The sequence below is a fragment of the Syngnathus scovelli genome, chromosome 1 (assembly GCF_024217435.2).
Source record: "Syngnathus scovelli strain Florida chromosome 1, RoL_Ssco_1.2, whole genome shotgun sequence".
In the NCBI taxonomy this organism is placed as follows: domain Eukaryota; kingdom Metazoa; phylum Chordata; class Actinopteri; order Syngnathiformes; family Syngnathidae; genus Syngnathus; species Syngnathus scovelli.
In genome coordinates, this window is record NC_090847.1 from 24,602,701 (window position 1) to 24,619,898 (window position 17,198).

Consider the following 17,198-nt stretch of genomic DNA (forward strand, 5'->3'; position numbering starts at 1 on the left):
CTACATTTTGGGGGCGCACTCCGCCCATCTCTGCAGATGGCATCTGAATTTCAGGCCTCCCGAGTGAGCCTCGAAGTATAAAGAGGAACGGTCCACCTTGCTGGCAGTTGTCATTTTCACAAGCAGCAGAGTTCAGCGTGCTGCGTCGTCAAACAATGGACATGGTCGCGTCCTGTACTGGCCCCGACTCTTGTCTGTCGTAGTTTGACTGGCGCGCAAATGTCCATCACGTGGCACCTGGGACGAGTGCAACAGGAAGCTGTCCATGCTCGACGTTTCTTGTGCCTAGATTCCCTAGAGAGAGGAGCACTTCACCGAGGGGCGAAGGAAGGAGCTGATAGGTACTTTACAAAAGCGCTCAGATTGAAGACCACATCCTGAATCAGAATGAAGGGCAGGAGCTTGCGTATCTCTTCCACCTTCCCAGCATCACCATATAGAAAAGCATGATTTCCGTGGACCATCATTAAAAATAACAGCATTGCTTTGCCATACTCTTTTTTTTTTTTAATACAAAGAAATAAATAGAATTAGTAGAAAGAGCCTTCTCTCTCTGTCTCTGTCTCTTTCAGTGGTGATGGCGTTGAATGTTGATCAGTCCCTGTCCTTCTACCTCTCGTTGCCAACAACTCCGGATCTCTTGCCCTACTTCCAAATCGAAGTGACTTTCTTCAAGATAGATTTGATGGCTGGTTCTGCGGCTTTGCCGTCTGAGGCCACGCTGTCAGTGGGGCCGGGTGAACAGCGGCAATCCAAAAGACCTGGCAGAATCTTCTTGGCCCGTCTCATTTTCCACCTCTTCCACAGGGACTTTCGCTTGGAATCCAGTCCCTCCGGCGGCGCGGGGCCTTTCAGACACGTATCGGATAAATGCTTCCTGGTCATGGCGTCTTCTAATAACTGGTAGCTGGTGAAAGACGCGAGTGAGGTGGAAGCGCTCCTCAGCGAGTCTCGCGGACCCACCTGCGAAGTATCAATCTCCCGTTTTGCGCAATTGTTGGCGCTTTGGAGGGATTCTGTGGAACCTCTGTCAGGGACGTAGACACGGACTGCATCGCATATGCCCTGTTTGAGGGAATTTTCTAATTTTTTGGAAAACTCCTCTCGGAAAATGTTCTCAAAAATACTGTAGATGTTTTGTTCCGATCCGTCTTCCTCCGACTGGAGCGGATTTATCTCACTGGCCTGGTCGTCATCCGTCTCTACGAGTTTCACTTTATTCTCTGAAATGGACGACCTGCGGGTGGATTTGCAGGACGGTACTTTTGGGGTACGTGGCGTTCCAGTTTTGGCCTTCCTGGGAGTGGCTTTAGCTGAGGAGATGGGATCGGAAGATCCTACCATCCGGCTGGGTGAAAATGGAGTGGAAATAACAGAAGGGGATTTGGCCTCAACGCTCAACTTTTCTCCTGCCACGTCTTCCATGACATGTGCAGATTTTTCAACGGTCTTGTCCTCAGTGATGCACGGAGAAGCTTCTGGGGAAGCCACGACCTCACTGTCATGCTTGGAGTCCACCTCAGTAGTGCTCGCTTCCTCCTCGCACCCTTCCACCGTCTCCTCCTCCTCATTGCCATTTTTTCTGTTCAAAATATCTCGACGTCCGCTTTTTTTGCCACTCTTTCCTTTACCTCGCTTTGCCCTCTTCCTGCACGAGCGATACCTGCACATGGACCTCACTTTTTTAGCAATGGATTTGCCGGCTGTTTTGGTGACTTTCCTGGCGGAGCCGATGGATTTGACAACAGGCTGAAATACTTGGTTGATGATCATTTTGGCCTTCTCAATAATGGGAGAAGAAGTGACAGGAGAGGGAACCGGGGAGGCGCCCAAAAGTCTGGAGGTGGACCAAGCCTCAATGGCAGAGCATGGTTTTACAGCTTCTTTCTCAGAGTACGACTCGGCATCGGAAATGTTCTCATCCGTGCTGTTTGGCTTCTCGGGACTAAATGGCGAAACCCGAGGGGTCAACTTCTTGTCGGCGGTGCGGGGCCTCGAAGGCACGTCGCTTTGGATAGTTTTTGTCTTCCCGAGAGCGGATCTAGAGGTGGCGGGAGTCTTGTCCAGTCTGGCTGAAGAGGAAGCACACGAATTTGTCTCCCCAGTCTCCTCCAATATGGGGGAGAGCCTGGGGGTCAATTGCATGTCAAATTGCAAATTGCCAAACTCGTCCATTACGGCCTCGTTGAACACCGCCAGGGTGAGACGATTGTCGTCTTTCCTGCCACCCTTAATCTTATTTCGAGGGGAGTCGGATGAACCGTCCTCCTCCTCAGACGGACGAGGAGCCCACTTCTGCTGTGCGCCTTCATCCGGCTCTTGGGCGTCCCGATCGCTCCGCGTCAACATTTTGACGACAGCTTTACTGGCAGAGTCAAAGGTGTCGACGACGGGTTGGATCACGTGGCTGATCATATTCATGGCCCTCCCGAGAATGGGAGATGACTGAGACGACAACGAGCCAGGGCCTTCTTCCTTTGTCACAGGGTCCAGCATGAAGTCTGCGCTGTTGAGATCGATCGTTGGCTCAGCAGACGCGAGGCGCTCCGAGAAGAAATCCCTTAGGTATTGTTTGATTTTCTGCTGGGTGACAAGGCCATATGACGACTCGTCAATGTAAGAGTTGGATGTGGAGCGCTCCTCCGCATCCCACAGGGCGATGAGCTGCCTCATTTTGGCGATGTCCGCAATGCTCTTCTCAACGATGCTCTTGATGAGCTTGTTGATCTTCTCATCCCTCTCTTTGGCCTTTAGGCTCGATACTTGGTTGACGTCCCCAAACATCCCCCGCTGGACGAAGAAGTCTTTGAGGCATTTCTGAGTGTTGAGAAGATCGTAAATCCCGAATGGCGTCGGGTGGAGAGTGCCGTCGCACATTTGGTTCTTTTCGTTGACTTTTCTCAGATGAGCCTTGTTCAAATTTGACGCCATCTTTCTTTTAGCATTTGATCGTAGCGTTGTTGTCGATTTTCAGTGGACAATCACAAACCTTTTCTTTCGCCTCTTTGATCTGAGCCAGCCAAAGGACATCAGAAGCATGACATCAGAACATTTTGTCACGGAAGCGTGACATCGACACCTTTTTGTCATCATAGCTTCATGACTCATAAGGTCGACTTGGTTCTGTTGAAATGCAAAGGCAGCATTTGTTTTTTGTTTTTTTCAAGAAGGTGGGGATTTATCAACTTCAATGAGGACCAACACAAAAAGTCCCACTTGTGGCTTTTGTCTAGAAAGTATTTAATTTGAAACAGTGAGAGTTCATTCTCAAAATACTTCGTAGGTTTCCCTTGTAAAAATTAAACTGCAAAAATATCAAATTAACACAGACTATTCTTCTCTTTTTGTTTGAATGAAGAGGATCCCATTTGCTTTGGGAGCATACTTCTGCTAGCATTTTTGGACTAACCTGTTTATATTTAAGACATACGTACTCTATTCTAATTATTTCATATTTTATTCTAATTTCAATTAGAATTGTTATCATATTATGACACGAATGTCACGGGATTCCACACGTCTTTCTCAAACGAGTTAAATGTCTGACTAGATAAAACACCAAATACACGTTATATAATACACACTTTAGTGGCCGACTCGTGTGAAAAATACACTCTTTTAGTGACGTTGTTTTCACGCGACGCTGACGTTTATTTATACCTGAACGTTGCGTTCAAGTGAAATCGGCAAAACGAGTGGCTACAGCGGAACCACTTACAGTAAAGGTTAAGACGCATATTCCTGATAGCGGCGCACCTCTTAATCACGAACCGTACTCGCTTAAATATTTTGTTTAGCATTACTTAAGCTAAAAGCTACAACAGTTGGCGTGGCTTCCAAATTTCCGGGGTTCCGCGAAGGTATCAGCCGACTTCATTCAGTTGGCGGACACGCTCTTGTTGTAATGTAAATTTCGCGGAGCTAAAAGCTTCTGCCTTACGATGCGCGGTCGGATTTATTTTCGCATGCCGAAGCTTTCGCTTTCGTGACCACGACACCTCGAGCACAACCGACCGCCGGCACACGGAAACCGTTCGTTGGCTGCTGATGATAGCTAGCTCCATTGTTGTTAGCATATTAGCTGCCATTGAAACCGCCCGCAAACAGTCAAACATGACTTCAGCTTCCACAAAAGTGAGTCTTTCAAAATGACAGGATAATGCACAGCTTTGAGGAGCGTGGGGACTATGATTACTGTTAAGAATTCATTAATGGCAGTGAACCGGGTAACCATAGCAACGGTGCTCACCTCTTTCCCTCCTTGTGTTTCTCCGGAATGAACCAGCAATTCCGCTTGTTTGATTGTTCTTCACGCAGGTTGGAGAAATCTTCTCAGCAGCCGGTGCTGCTTTCAGTCGACTGGGAGAACTCACCATGCAGCTTCACCCTATGGCCGAGGCCAACCCCACTAGGTCGGTCAAGCAATATTAGCCAATGTCTGGGAGCGGCTTGAATCCACGTGCCTTCTTGTCACCAGCGCGCACACGAAGAGTCCGGTCAAGCGCAAGCATGAAGACAACGCTCGATGCAGCCCCTCCGAAGGTATCCCGCCCAAGACCACCAAGAAATCTGCTGTGACATCGCCCAAAACCGGCGGCACCGCCGCTGCCGCCCAGCCCGGCATGCAAGTCAACCACCCCACCACCAAGAAGCCGAAGGCCTCGGGTGTGTTCGAGCGTGAGCACAAGTCTTGGAACTTGCCAGTAAACCGAATCATGTGCACGTGTGTTCAGATGTTACCCTGAGCGCCCTCAACGACTCGGATGTCAACAGCGACCTGGTGGACATTGAGGGACTGGGCCAAGCGTCCCCATCCAAAAAGCTCAATTTTGATCAAGGTGCTCGAAACCTCCATGACACATATGCATCTTTCACGACCAAAAATCCAAAAGTGGTTATGATCAAAGTTTGTCTCTCCACAGATACGTTGAACCTGGACTCAAACCTCATCATGAACTCCAATAACCTTCCTCTGCTGTCACGCTGACGTCATCACAGAAAGTGTGGCACCATCTGGCACACGCACTGTATCATATTACACACGGCAGATTGCGTTGAAACTTCCGCAGTGTTTTGGGAATAAAAGATCAAACTATTCTTAGGGCTGGAACAACACACATGTCGTCCTGCCTGTGCATTCGAAACACACACAACAAACATTTCAAAACACAATCACCCAAATTATCCGCAGCACAAGTCAGCATTTATTATTGAATGTTGCGTTTTAGTCAAATGTTGAAATATTTTTTACATTTGTGAGTGTATAAGTGCTGTGAAGCAGATCATTTTAACATTCTCCAATGGAATTTACACAGACGACTACGTTTGAAGACTTGAAAAGCCCCTATGCACATAAATTCAGCAAAGTATAGGACAGAACGCCGTTTCTTACCTTGATGGATGTCTCCGGTTGAGGAAAAAAAGAACTGGAAGGCGGAAGCGGATTTTTTGGAAGTTGGGGGTGGCTATCGGTGACCCGTTCGAAAATGGCGCCGCGTCTCATTTGTAAACACAAAAGCCAAAGCATTAGGCGAGCACCTACAAACTCTCCACTTGTAGTAAGATGTGCCAACTTGACGCTACTAACAAAATGTGGCGTCCGTTTAGAATAAAAACGCTCGTATGATTTTTAAACATTGTGTAATATTCATTTGGGCTTTCGTTTTTTCGAGTTTGTAGTGGGGTGCATGTCGGGAGATAGCGCCTCGCGGTTGACGTTTGATATTTCCCTTGGTGTCTCCCCCTGCCGGATGGGAATCATGTATGACAGCCACTCCACTTTCCGAACAACAAGTCAAAAGAACGAATAAAACATAAACAAGTGAAGAGTCGGACTGCCGCCTTTTCCTCGCCTGTTCGACCACTAGCCGCAAGAGGTCACTAGAAAAAGAATCAAGTGTCACGATCTGTCTGTCCCCCTTTTTCATGGAAAAGCTTATGAGCGTTTTGAATCATTTTCAGGCTTAAAAAAAAAAAAAAAGATCGTTGCTATATTCACATGTGTCATCACTAACAAATCCGTGTTATTTGATTAATAGAACATGATTAGTATGAATCAAATCAAGTCTGTTTCAAAGAAAAAGTCTCTGCATAGTGAGCGTAAAAGCAGCCGTCTTTGTGTTAGGTCAATAAGGCGCTTTTGCCGTGCCGGTGTACGTGTTCGTCTCCTTTCGCTACCATCCTCAAGGGCAGCAGCGGCGCGGCGGGCGCAGGCGGTGGGCAGCATCCGCCCTTGTCTTTGGTGAGGAAGTAGAGGAGCGCGTTGAGCCAGGCGTTGAAGGACGCCAAGGGCCGAGTAATCTTGTAGCACATGGACACGGTGGTCATGGTTTGGCACGGGACGCCCTTGCTCACCTTGAGCAGCAGGAAGACGGTACGCGTCACGTGGAAGGGGAAGAAGCACAGGGCGAAGAGCAGCGTGATGGTGACGATGGTGCGGATGGACTTGCGCCTACGGCCGGCGTACGGCGAGTCTGCGCTAAGGAAGACGGAGACGCTGGCTCCGCCTTCCCTGCCGTCGCGTGGGCGAGAAGGCAGAGTCTTGAAGATGGTGACCACCACGTGCGAGTAGCACCAGGCGATGACGGAGAAGGGCACGAAGAAGCCCAGCAGGTGCAGGACCACGCCGTACGGCACGTAGTCGGAGAACTCTTGGTCGATGGCGTCGTCCCAGCAGTTGTCTACGCCGCCGCCGGCGCGGGCCGTGCGGGCGAAGCGGAAGATGGGGCAAGTGAGCGCGAAGACCACCGCCCACACCAGCACGCATGTGCACTTGACGGCTTTTTTGGTCTCCAAGGCGATGACCCGCATGGGGTGGCAGATGCCCATGTAGCGGTGCACTGAGATGCAGGTGAGGAAGAAGATGGAACAGTAGAGGTTGAAGTAGAAGAGGAAGCGCACCAGGCGGCACATGAAGTCCCCAAAGACCCAGCGGTCGCGCATGACGTAGCTGGCCACTAGGAAGGGCAGCGACAGGCCGTACATGAAGTCGGTGGAGGCCAGGTTGACCATGTAGATGAGCGAGGCGTTCCAGCGCTTGGTGCGGCGAAACGAGCGCAGCAGCACCACAGCGTTGAGTGACAGGCTGAAAACAAAAGTGAAGGAGTAGCAGGTGGGCAGGAAGATGTACTTGTACGACTCGTCAATGCTGCACAGCGGCAGGCTTCCGTTGTCGACGCCCGCCGGCGTCATGGCCGCCCCTGTCCTCGTCACCGGCCAACACTCACCTGGAAGGTAACCCAGGGTCACAGTCAGCGTCGGGCGGATTTAGTTTTCAAAGCTTGTGACTATTCCATCTTGATGTTTTGATTAAAGGGAAGGATCAGCAACAACAAAAAAAATCTTTCAATATCTCACCTCAGTGTTCAGGTTCGATTCCACCTCCCACCCTCCCTGTGTAGAGTTTGCCTGTTCTCCCCATGCCCAAAATTGTTTGTTTTAATTGTCATTGTCAGTTGCGGTTTTCATATCAATCAATGTTTATAGGAAATTGAACTTTTGTGATTTGGGTTTAAGGCCGCCTCTCCCCCACCTGCCCCGCCCCCTCCCCTTCTCTTCCGTTCCGTTGCTGACTGGGCTCTTTGCACAGCGCCCCTCACCTCCTGTTGTCTGTGCCCTCGGGTGTTTGCCTTCCTGCGGACGAGGGCACGCCGCTGCTGATTCAGTCTCTTCTCAGGCCATTAACTCAGCAATAAGTAACCACGCTCGCTCGCGTCACGCTACATGCTGTTGATGTTCCAAGAAATTCAAATGCGCTTTGCGTACTTGCCGCTCATTAGCCTGACCCACGACATCAACATCCGATTACAACTTCAATCATTTTTAAGGGGTTAACATGATAGGTTGGAGTCATCAGCGTTCATGTTTCAGTTGCGTGCGGCGAGGGAAACGGGTGTCCTGGCCGGTCCGCGCACATCACGACTACGTTAAAGAAGATGATGTGGTCAGAAAAGGGAAAAGATGTGAAATACGCTGTTTTTTTTTTCTTTTTTTTTGTCAACGTAGCCGTGACATAAAGTCTCGTTTGGACGATTGAGGAATTAACTTTACAGCTGTTAGTGTTGGTGTGTGTGTGGGGCTCATAAATACCTGCATCACTGCACACACACGACGACTCCATATGGCGCCGCTGCTGACCTCGCCCTCATGGCAAAAACCCCAAGACGACAGCCACTGATCCAAAAGTGCAACAGACAATGGAAAAGACACACAACTGCTCACAGGCGGAAAAAGTTAGCGCCTTTCTCCTCTTGTCTTCTTCTTGGCATGTTGCCATGGTGATGCAGCCCCTCCCTCGAGCCCTCTCTGTGTCATCCCCACTTGCCCACCTGCGCGCGCGAGAGAGAGAAAGCGACAGAGCGACAAAGAGAGGGAGAGCCCGACTGCTCATCTTGTTTTGAAGCCGAGCTAACTGTCAAACATACGGCCCGTGGCCTGCCTGGGGGTCCTACCGGTATGCCAAGATAATATTTTTTCCCCCGAGAGGAAACCATAAGTGTAATTTTTCAATCCCAGCAACTGTTGTTTCTAATTTGCACTGTGGAATTTGGTATGACTTTAGAAACTATTTCCAAATGTCCGTCAACAGTCCTGAATTACTTTTTGGATTATTTGATTTAAATTGCATGTTTTTTTGTTGTTGTTGTTGAGGAACTTGATTTGCAACAAGACAATCCACTATGAGTATTTTGTCATTATAAACATTGAGAAGAAGTCATGATGATTTCAACAGAGTTTAATACTTGTAAACATATTTGAACAAGTGGACCACATTTTTTTCCCTCATTCTGACATTCAAGCTTTTAGACCAAATGGCGCTCATTTTAAGCTAACATACGGAGACGGAAAACATCTGCGGCATTATTCAGACAAAGCCATGATCGTCCGTGTGGATATAAAAAAAAAAAAATGCTTGTTGTGAAAATTCCCTTTTCATACGTGAAAACAAACACGTGTAGTGTCACGCAACCGTGTTGAAATGGTCAGACGTTGGTGTCCGTCAACCTTGCAGGGATGTGAGGTCCTGAACCTCCAGCAACATAGCGTCCTGTTCCGTCCTCAGCTGGTCTCGCACCTGCAGCCCGGCCACCAGATCCGAGCTCAGCTCTGCGGTGAAACAAATATGCTGTTTGCGGACCGCCTTCCCAAAAAAGCTTCGAAGAACTGCATTGCAACAAAAATTTCAAAATGTGTCCAATCACCTTGCACCGTTTGGGTAAGGAAAGATCGTTGCGCGCGGAGCTCCCCGAGGTTCAATTTGTACACGTCGGCGCGCTCCAAGCGTCTCCCGCGGAGCGGTGGGTCGGCGCCAGCCGGGTTCTGAGGGGGAGGGCATAAGCCGCTGTTAAACGAGAAGAGCCGGGGGCTGAGTGCTGCTTTTTGGTCACACACAGGTGGCTTGTGGTCCGCTCGCAGCCGCTCTCGCAGCTTCCTCCAAGTGTTGCGGAAGCCTCTGGACTTGCTTTTCTCTGACTTTGCCGCGGGCATGGCCATCTTGAGACCCGGGACGACGCTTCCGCTCTACGCCGGTGTGCAAAATAATATAGAGACACTGTGTATAGTGTATGTATAAGATGATGTCAAAGTATTTGCCTTTTTCTTAAATAAGACGTTTTTTTTTTTTTTTAAATGGTGCACACCAGGGCTGCACTGGCATCTCCCTCCCTTCGCTCTCGCTCTTCCTCTTCTTCTTGCTCTTCGTCATCACTCTCGCTGTTGTTGATGAAGCAGAGCTGAAGGTTCATTTGCGTCTGCAGTCTGCAGCACAAGACGAACAACAACAAAATGAGCGTGCGCCAGCACGCCTCCGGAAATTCAACATAGGTTCGCTTGGACTACCGTGAGCCGAGAGCAGACACGTCTCCGCTGTCATCGCTGTTGTCCTGCCCGTCGTAGTGGCGCCGATGGCGCCGGCGCCCGTCCTCATTCTCCCGCCCCACAGCTCCTTGTTCGCCCGTGCAGCTGACGGGAGCTCGGCCTCGCTCCAGGGTCGCCGTGCCGCTCTGACCGTCCCAAAAAAATCAAATTTGTCAACTCGAGCTTATTCTCCACTGGCGACTAAACACAATAATATCGAATAAGCAACAAAAATGGCGTCCAAACAAGAAGCAAGTGTAGGTGAAGCTGGTCCCTCATTTCATCTCATTTCTGCCAGTTCCTGCAAATTATGCAGAGGCGTCCAACCTTTGCCAGCTTGTCTTTCTTCTCCTCTTCCTGCTTCTCCAGCTCGGCGATGCGAAGGCTCAGCGCCTCCCAGTGCATGATGGGAAGGCCCAACTCGTCCCGGGGCTCCTGGGTATGGTCGCTGTCCTTGTCCATGTCATCTCCGCCCCACTTCTGCCGTTCTTTGTCACCCACCTCCATCTTGTCAGCGCCTCGGCATCTTTTCTTAAGCAGTAAGACACGACAGGCTTTTCAACCAACATTCACCAGCTAACGATGGCAAGCCATGAATCTCCCAATGCAAGCCTTCCAAAATTTGGGGCTTCCAGCAAAGACCATTTTCTATGGGGGACTTGCAACCACGGCACGTACCCCCTAGAGCCACAGAAAGTCAAATGTTGCCTAGTTCCCAAAATATGAAATAAAATTACATCAGTGGGGGATATCTCTGGTGGTGTCATCTCTGAAGCCTCCGTACCAAATTTAAGTCTTCAACGTGCTTTTCGGGGCGCGGCCGGAGGAGACCTTCGGCAAGAAAGGAACTGCCTGGATTGGTCACCCCCCCCCCCCCCCCCCACCCCCCCCCCCCCCAGTTAATGACAGGACGTTTAAAGACAAACAAGCTACAACAATTTGCACGTCTGGACAATTTGGCGTCAACCACTTTTTGGATGCATGTGGGAGGCACATATTGAGAGGCGGCATACCAACATAGCTCCGAACTGCGAGGCAAAAACCAAAACCACTTTTTAACCACGCTGCTTGCCAGCTTAAGGCTGGTAGTTTGACTTGAATGGCAAAAGTTGATTATAGTTTTCGAATGATTAGGGGCGGAGAGTTCCAAATGCCTTTCAGACGTCTTGCGTTTTCTCCCCGAAGTGGTCGGATAGTTGAAGATAGTTTACTTACTTGGTTGCTCACTTCCACCAGTTGCTTGGCCAACGCCGCCGTGCTTTTGTTTGCCACATACTTCACATCTGCAGCGCTTGACAAAGTCCAAAATTAAAATATCCCAAACCTTTTGTGGGTCTTTTCAAACCTTTGCGATTGTTTTCGGCTTCCTATAGCTGCCTTTCAACGACTTTTATTGAGTTTTACTGTTGTCAAACAAAAGACGCAAACTCCAATCTTGTGGAATTTCAAGCAAAGATACAAATGTGTGCGCGCGTGTGACTTCCGGCGGGCTGTTCACAACAAAAGCTTAGCTTGCTGGCAGTTCCGCTAGCCGTAGCTTGAGGATTACGCAACACTCTGAGAAGGATTGCTCTATTAAATTTAACGTTGTATATTTTCCGTCCTTCTCACTTTATGAATGACTAAAAAGAGCTGAGGGCGAATGAAAGGCTTACTCCGTAGTTGGTTGCATTATGCCACAAAATGTGACAGGAAAAGATGTAATTGGTCACTGTAGTTGTCATATTCATTGACATTGTATATGTTCAAAAAGTTCCACACTTAATTCTACCTGAATACACCCTGGAGTCATCCAAACCAACAACATAAGATGGTGCAGTTGAATCAAAGTTAAATGCTGAAAGCTTAATCGAGTCACCAATAGCTCTTCACCTAACCAACCAAATCAGACAGTCGTTGTCAACATCATATTTATTGTTTGATGTATCGATGCTGTCGTTATGACTGGAACTCGACAGGATGCCACTCGGAACATTTGAGAACAGTTGCGGATGTTGAACGCAGGCCCCGACAGCTCCCGCATGATGATGAGATGGACGTTGCGTGTTTTTTCTTTTTCTCCTGCTCACTCGGTGCGGTCATAGTCGGTATGGGAAGAGTCACACTCGCTCACACGCTACGAGTCGCTCTAGTCATCCAGAAAGAAGTAGTTCCCGCTCTTCTTCTGTTCCGTGTCCTGTGAGTTCAAGAAGACAAAAGGTCAAAGTTGGGGGTAGGATTTGAGCAAACGTGTTGAAGTACCTTGATGGAATTGAGCTTGTTGATGCGTGGCCGGAAGTTGTTGGGATCTCTACGAAACGTTATCTCCAGCAGAGACAGAAAGCGGTTCATGCCCGCCAGGAGACCCTGTGGACTGACACACGCACAAGCTTGGACAAACTCCCCAAAACCGCCATTCTAGCTAAGCGCTGTTCGGTGCGTTCGTTTGCTCAAACGGACACAGTCGCGAGGCGGTGCTTACGTGTTGGCGGCCGTGTGTTTGGAGGGAATCCCGTCAAAGACGATGACGCGGTCCGCTAGGTACGTGGCCATGATAAAGTCGTGCTCCACCACGAACGCCGTCTTCTTGGCGTGCAGGATGTACCTGTGACGCACACGCATGTTGAGTTGAGATGCGGAGGTGACGAGCGCACAGGAACGTACACACAAACACACAGAGGCATCAGCGTACCTCTTGATGACCCTGGCTGCCATCAACCGCTGCTCGGAATCAAGGTAGGCGGAGGGTTCGTCGATGAGGTAGACGTCGGCCGGTTTGCCCAAACACAAGGTAAGCGCAACTCTCTGAAGCTCACCACCTGAAAGGTTCTGGACCTGATGGAGAGAAAGTGCAGGAGAGAGGGACTCGTCAATGGCACCAAAGCATGCGGCGTTTGCATTCTTACGTCCTGGTCGATGATGCTCTCAATCTGCATGGGCTTCATGACGTCCGTGATGAACTGAGGGTGCGTGTAGGCGTCTCGGATCTTTTCATGCAGAAGAGCACGGACGCTGCCCTGAGGAACGCCGCCACCCGCGAGTAAGCAAGACACACACACAGGATCGAGGATTAACTTTGGAGTAGCTTGTGCTGATTGAACCCAAAGCCAAGTGGCCCCTCCAAGGTGGCCTGTGGTTTTGAGGACAAAAGCTAGACTTACGATACCAATACATCAAAAGGCCATTGCAAAGTGAGCAAATTCTCTCGTCTGGCAATGGCCTAAGCTGCCATCAATGGTACCAAATGGGAAGTCAGAGCACACACCTTGAACTTAGGACTGATGGTCTGAGGCTTGTAGCTCACGTTGAGGATGGGCACATCACCTTGCCAATGCAAACGCACACGTTAAAAGCCGGGCGGGCATCACGACACACACACACACGTGACATGCGTGATACACAGTTTGCCACCTCCGCCATCCGGTTTGAGTCCTCCGGCTAACATCCTGATGAAGGTGGTTTTTCCTGTGCCTGTACACCCAGCACACAGAACAAATCAGAGCGCCGTGTTGTCACGTCGCGGTGACGGCCGTGCCGACGTACCGTTCTCCCCCAGCATGACCATGATTTCCGAGTCGGTGAACTCCCCTCCCTTGATCTCCAGGGTGAACTCGCCCATGGTTTTGGCCATGTTGGGATACTACGGGTTTGCACACAGCACATTTGTGAGTGAGTTAGAAGATGCTGTTTTTAGCAAGGCAGCGGGATAAGTCGCAAGAAAAGCACAAAGCTGGCACTGACCTGGTAGTGCCGAAGCCGCTTAACTTCCTCCTCGTTGGCCGTTTCGGCCACTTTGAACACCAGGGAGGTCTCGCGGAAGCGCAGGTTCTCCGTGGGAACGTAACCGTCCAGGAAGATGTTGATGCCTGAGGGCCGCGACAGCAACAAGCGCCGTGTTAGCGACTGTTTGGGAGGAGCCGAGAAGTCTGGGCGAGCCCTTACCCTCCCGCACGCTGAAGGGCATGGTGACCACTCCGTAGGCACTCGGTACGCCGTACAGGCAGCAGATGAAGTCAGACAAGTAATCCAACACGCTCAAGTCGTGTTCCACTACGATGATGTACCTGCACACACGCGCAAAGCTCAATTTTCCCCATGCCGCAAAACGCACCACCACTTTTTTGAACTCATTGACTGCCATGGGAATGCAAGCGGCAATCCAACGTTGTCCTGGGGATCATTTCACTGCCCTCTCGGAACGGCCGTGTGTCCGTTTGCGAAGCGCACGTACCTGTCTGGCGTGATGAGCGAGCGGATGGTGATGGCAGCCTTCAGCCTCTGTTTGACATCCAGATAGCTGGACGGCTCATCAAACATAAAACTGCAGGACGGGAGGCGCACGTGTGAGCACAGCGTTGCGGGCGTCACGCAGCAGCGAGGGCGTCTCGTTTCTTACATGTCGGCTCTCTGGATACAGACGACGGCGCAGGCGAACCTCTGTAGCTCTCCTCCCGACAGGTCCTCCACATTCCTCTCGCGCAGGTGACTCAAATCTGCCCGGTAACAAGACAACCAATCACAATATGTCCTTTCTATTGCCAGAGCGTTGTGGGTCATACCGAGTTGCTGGCAAACCAAGTTCTGTGTGTCCATGTCATCTTTTCTGCTCAGGATGGCGCCGACCGATCCCTGCAGGGACAAAGTGACGACTGCAACGATGAGCGGAGCCGCAGTGATCCCGCGCCAGACCGGCATCGCTGCCCACCCTTTACCTTGACGGTCTTTGGGATCTGGTCCACGTACTGTGGCTTGACGATGGCGCGCAGGTCGTCCTCCAAGATTTTGGTGAAGTAATTCTGCAACTCCGAGCCACGAAAGTACGTCAGGATCTCCTGCCAATCTGGAGGATTCTGGAACATCATAGCATGTCTGCGTGTGTATACATGTGAGAGATTGTGTGTGTGTGCGTGTGTGTGTGTGTGTGTGCGTGCGTGCGTATGTGAGAGCGAGAGAACCTACATCAAACTTTCCCAAGTTGGGTTTCTGTTTGCCCGCCAGAATCTTGAGCGCCGTGGACTTGCCAATACCGTTGGTCCCCACCAGCCCCAGAACCTCGCCCGGTCTCGGAATGGGCAGCCTACACGCAAACAACAGTAGATTTCAAGCAACTTCGCAAAATGAAAGTCCATCTCTCCACGTACCGGTGCAGTTTGAAGGAATTGGCGCAGTATCTGTGTGTGGTTTCCTTCTCCAGGTTACTGGGCAGGTTGACGATGGACAGCGCCCCAAACGGACATTTCTGAAACAACACCGCCGCGTCATTTGGAGGAGATCAGGTCGGGGCCGAGTTCTCGTACCTTGATGCATATTCCGCAGCCGATGCAAAGCGACTCCGAAATCCACACGATCTTACTCTGCGGGGTCACCTCGATACACAGCTTGCCTGCAGACGGACATCAGCTCGTCACATCTTCGCTGGGAGCCTCTTGCCTTTCCCGCTCACTCACCCATGCGGACCACCGGGCAGCTCTTCTTGCACTCTTGCCGACATTTCTTGGGTTTGCATTTGTCATGGTTGACGATGGCGATCCTGGTGTTTTTATCCGCCATGGCGTGCTGCTGAAATAAGGGAGGCCAAGACCCGGCGAGCTGAGGGCAAAGCGATGACATTAAATTAACAGAACACTGTGACATTAAATTAACAGAACACTAGAGTCAAGAGGCTCGTTGAAATGTTGCAGGGCGAGTGGAGCTGTTGGACACGGAAAGCATAGCTCTAGCAAACATAACATATTGAAATGAGAGTGCTGGTATACATGAGATGTCATCATAAAGTGTCTTCGACTTTTGGTAAAATAAAAGAAATAAAAAGATATCAATTAGATGCTCAAAACGTCCAACGGAGTCAGGCTCACTTTGCTCGTGGAGATACAGCATCATTAATTGTGTTCGACGCGTTCATAGCGCATCACAACATTGTCCACAAAAATGCACGAGAGTGTGGATCGCCTATGTGCTTGAACGGGGCAACGCAGACTGGAAAAGAGAAGATGTACATGAACGTGTTGTTTAGCGCAGTGTAGTGTACTTGTTATCGCCTTAGCATTTAGCTTAGCTTGGGTGTGCGGCCTTCGCGTGTTATCTTTGACAGCCGGTGGCTCGCCACCTCACTAAGAGGTTCGCTGAACAAATGTCGGGTATCCAGGTCGCTGGGGGAATGACGCCGACTCACCCTGCTTTGCTCCAACGGATCCGAATTCGGACAAATGAAAAGAGGACAAGCAAAGAGAAAATACAATTTGGTGAGAAACTTCTCCCGTGCAACGTGTTCCTTTCCTGGATGCCGGCTGGAAAGATGGCGGCATCTGCGCACAGAGCGGGCGACGGTTTGGGGTGTGACGTCATAGAACGCGACACAGATAGCTCAAAATCAATCATGTTCTATTATTATCAAATCTTCTTCGTGGATTACTTGCATTTCTCTCTTTCAGATGCCATTATCATCACAACTATTATTGTTATCATTATTAGATGGATATTATTATTTTATATTATTATTAGTAGTAGTAGTAGTAGTAGAAGTAGTAGTAACGTCAAACTCTGCTTCATTGTCAATTTCTTCACATGCCAAGACACACAAAGAGATCGGAATTTCTTTTCCCATCATCCCACGGTGACAAGACATATTAATATATATATTATATTATATAGATCCACAGAAAAACAAAACATTCAAGAAAACAAGACAAAACGTAAAAACAAGAAGGCACATACAATGAATACATAAGAGCGATGAATGAATGAATGAATAAATAAATAGGAGCAAAAACGGAGCAAGTGTGCATACAGCAGACGGTCAGAATATAGCGCGAGAGTAATGCAAGGCAGCCAACGTGGCCCAAAAGGTCAGGACGTTATGCAGCCGAAGGTGGAGATGGGAGAGAGTTCATGATCCTAACATCCTGGAGTACGAAGCTGTTGGAGAAGCTGTCGGTGAATGCTTCATTTGCGCAATACTACATCAGGCGCACGGTTCGATGCCATTGCCGGCCATCTTGCGTGAGCTTTGCGTGTTTTCACCCCTTCCCTGAGTGGGTTTCCTCCCACGTTCCAAACACACGCATGACAGGCGGAATGGACGCTCCTAATTGTTTTTTTTGTTTTGTTTTTTTAATGGTCACAGAATGACGACCTGCGACCCTCGTGAGGATAAGCGCTTCAGGACAATGGATGGATTTGATTACGTTAATAGCAATATCAAAATTGTTACAAAGCAGTATACAATCATTTTTTTCCAAATGGTTCCAAAGAGCAATACAAAATGCACCCAAATGGCGTCATGAGGAAGTCTGACTAATACTCGTACCTCGGGCGTAATAAACTAGTGATCAAATAGACCAGATTATAAAATTGCCCTATCCAAA

At 49.6% G+C, this 17,198-nt stretch overlaps 4 protein-coding genes across 5 annotated transcripts; 1 reads left to right on the top strand and 3 right to left on the bottom strand.

Moving 5' to 3' along the window:
- The first annotated feature begins 3,993 nt into the window (after positions 1–3,993).
- zgc:92664 (uncharacterized protein LOC436695 homolog) lies at positions 3,994–5,115 on the top strand. Its single transcript, XM_049761889.2, has 5 exons — positions 3,994–4,134; positions 4,318–4,412; positions 4,478–4,665; positions 4,734–4,838; positions 4,923–5,115. Exons 1-5 carry the CDS (start codon positions 4,048–4,050, stop codon positions 4,985–4,987), a joined length of 540 nt encoding a protein of 179 aa, XP_049617846.1. The 5' UTR covers positions 3,994–4,047; the 3' UTR covers positions 4,988–5,115.
- Positions 5,116–6,118: 1,003 nt separating this feature from the next.
- si:dkey-6n21.13 (P2Y purinoceptor 3) lies at positions 6,119–8,582 on the bottom strand. The gene is made up of 2 exons (XM_049761725.2): positions 8,089–8,582; positions 6,119–7,226 (listed from the first exon to the last, which is right to left on the bottom strand). The coding sequence occupies exons 1-2, from the start codon at positions 8,117–8,119 to the stop codon at positions 6,121–6,123; spliced, it is 1,137 nt and encodes a 378-aa protein (XP_049617682.1). The 5' UTR covers positions 8,120–8,582; the 3' UTR covers positions 6,119–6,120.
- Positions 8,583–8,719: 137 nt separating this feature from the next.
- si:dkey-6n21.12 (schwannomin-interacting protein 1) lies at positions 8,720–11,349 on the bottom strand. 2 transcript variants are annotated; one of them, XM_049761843.2, is made up of 7 exons: positions 11,071–11,349; positions 10,183–10,386; positions 9,838–10,001; positions 9,639–9,756; positions 9,391–9,519; positions 9,201–9,318; positions 8,720–9,105 (listed from the first exon to the last, which is right to left on the bottom strand). In XM_049761843.2, the coding sequence occupies exons 2-7, from the start codon at positions 10,360–10,362 to the stop codon at positions 8,999–9,001; spliced, it is 816 nt and encodes a 271-aa protein (XP_049617800.1). In that variant the 5' UTR covers positions 10,363–10,386; positions 11,071–11,349; the 3' UTR covers positions 8,720–8,998. The 2 variants fall into 2 exon arrangements, with proteins under 2 accessions (XP_049617800.1, XP_049617799.1); XM_049761842.1 differs by lacking the exon at positions 11,071–11,349 and adding an exon at positions 10,593–10,729.
- A 404-nt stretch (positions 11,350–11,753) lies between these two features.
- On the bottom strand, positions 11,754–16,175 carry abce1 (ATP-binding cassette, sub-family E (OABP), member 1). Its single transcript, XM_049761120.1, has 19 exons — positions 16,007–16,175; positions 15,282–15,423; positions 15,132–15,217; positions 14,976–15,073; positions 14,794–14,911; positions 14,547–14,684; positions 14,394–14,463; positions 14,231–14,327; positions 14,066–14,155; positions 13,777–13,898; positions 13,576–13,700; positions 13,378–13,474; positions 13,246–13,305; positions 13,100–13,158; positions 12,741–12,851; positions 12,527–12,669; positions 12,317–12,439; positions 12,097–12,208; positions 11,754–12,031 (listed from the first exon to the last, which is right to left on the bottom strand). Exons 2-19 carry the CDS (start codon positions 15,382–15,384, stop codon positions 11,984–11,986), a joined length of 1,800 nt encoding a protein of 599 aa, XP_049617077.1. The 5' UTR covers positions 15,385–15,423; positions 16,007–16,175; the 3' UTR covers positions 11,754–11,983.
- Between the last annotated feature and the right edge of the window lie 1,023 nt (positions 16,176–17,198).

Excerpts from the sequence above, each read along its gene's own strand:
- zgc:92664 (XM_049761889.2), top strand. The coding sequence starts at position 4,048 with ATGATAGCTAGCTCCATTGTTGTTAGCATATTAGCTGCCATTGAAACC. Across the intron at positions 4,135-4,317 it reads TGACTTCAGCTTCCACAAAA|GTTGGAGAAATCTTCTCAGC; the intron begins GTGAGTCTTTCA and ends TTCTTCACGCAG. Across the intron at positions 4,666-4,733 it reads CAAGAAGCCGAAGGCCTCGG|ATGTTACCCTGAGCGCCCTC; the intron begins GTGTGTTCGAGC and ends ACGTGTGTTCAG.
- si:dkey-6n21.13 (XM_049761725.2), bottom strand. The coding sequence starts at position 8,119 with ATGGAGTCGTCGTGTGTGTGCAGTGATGCAG. Across the intron at positions 7,227-8,088 it reads GTGTGTGTGCAGTGATGCAG|GTGAGTGTTGGCCGGTGACG; the intron begins GTATTTATGAGC and ends GTTACCTTCCAG.
- si:dkey-6n21.12 (XM_049761842.1), bottom strand. The coding sequence starts at position 10,622 with ATGACACCACCAGAGATATCCCCCACTGAT. Across the intron at positions 10,002-10,182 it reads AGAAAGACAAGCTGGCAAAG|AGCGGCACGGCGACCCTGGA; the intron begins GTTGGACGCCTC and ends TGGGACGGTCAG. Across the intron at positions 9,319-9,390 it reads GAGCGGACCACAAGCCACCT|AACCCGGCTGGCGCCGACCC; the intron begins GTGTGTGACCAA and ends CCTCCCCCTCAG.
- abce1 (XM_049761120.1), bottom strand. The coding sequence starts at position 15,384 with ATGGCGGATAAAAACACCAGGATCGCCATCGTCAACCATGACAAATGC. Across the intron at positions 13,899-14,065 it reads TCGCTCATCACGCCAGACAG|GTACATCATCGTAGTGGAAC; the intron begins GTACGTGCGCTT and ends GCGTGTGTGCAG. Across the intron at positions 13,475-13,575 it reads AGCGGCTTCGGCACTACCAG|TATCCCAACATGGCCAAAAC; the intron begins GTCAGTGCCAGC and ends GCAAACCCGTAG.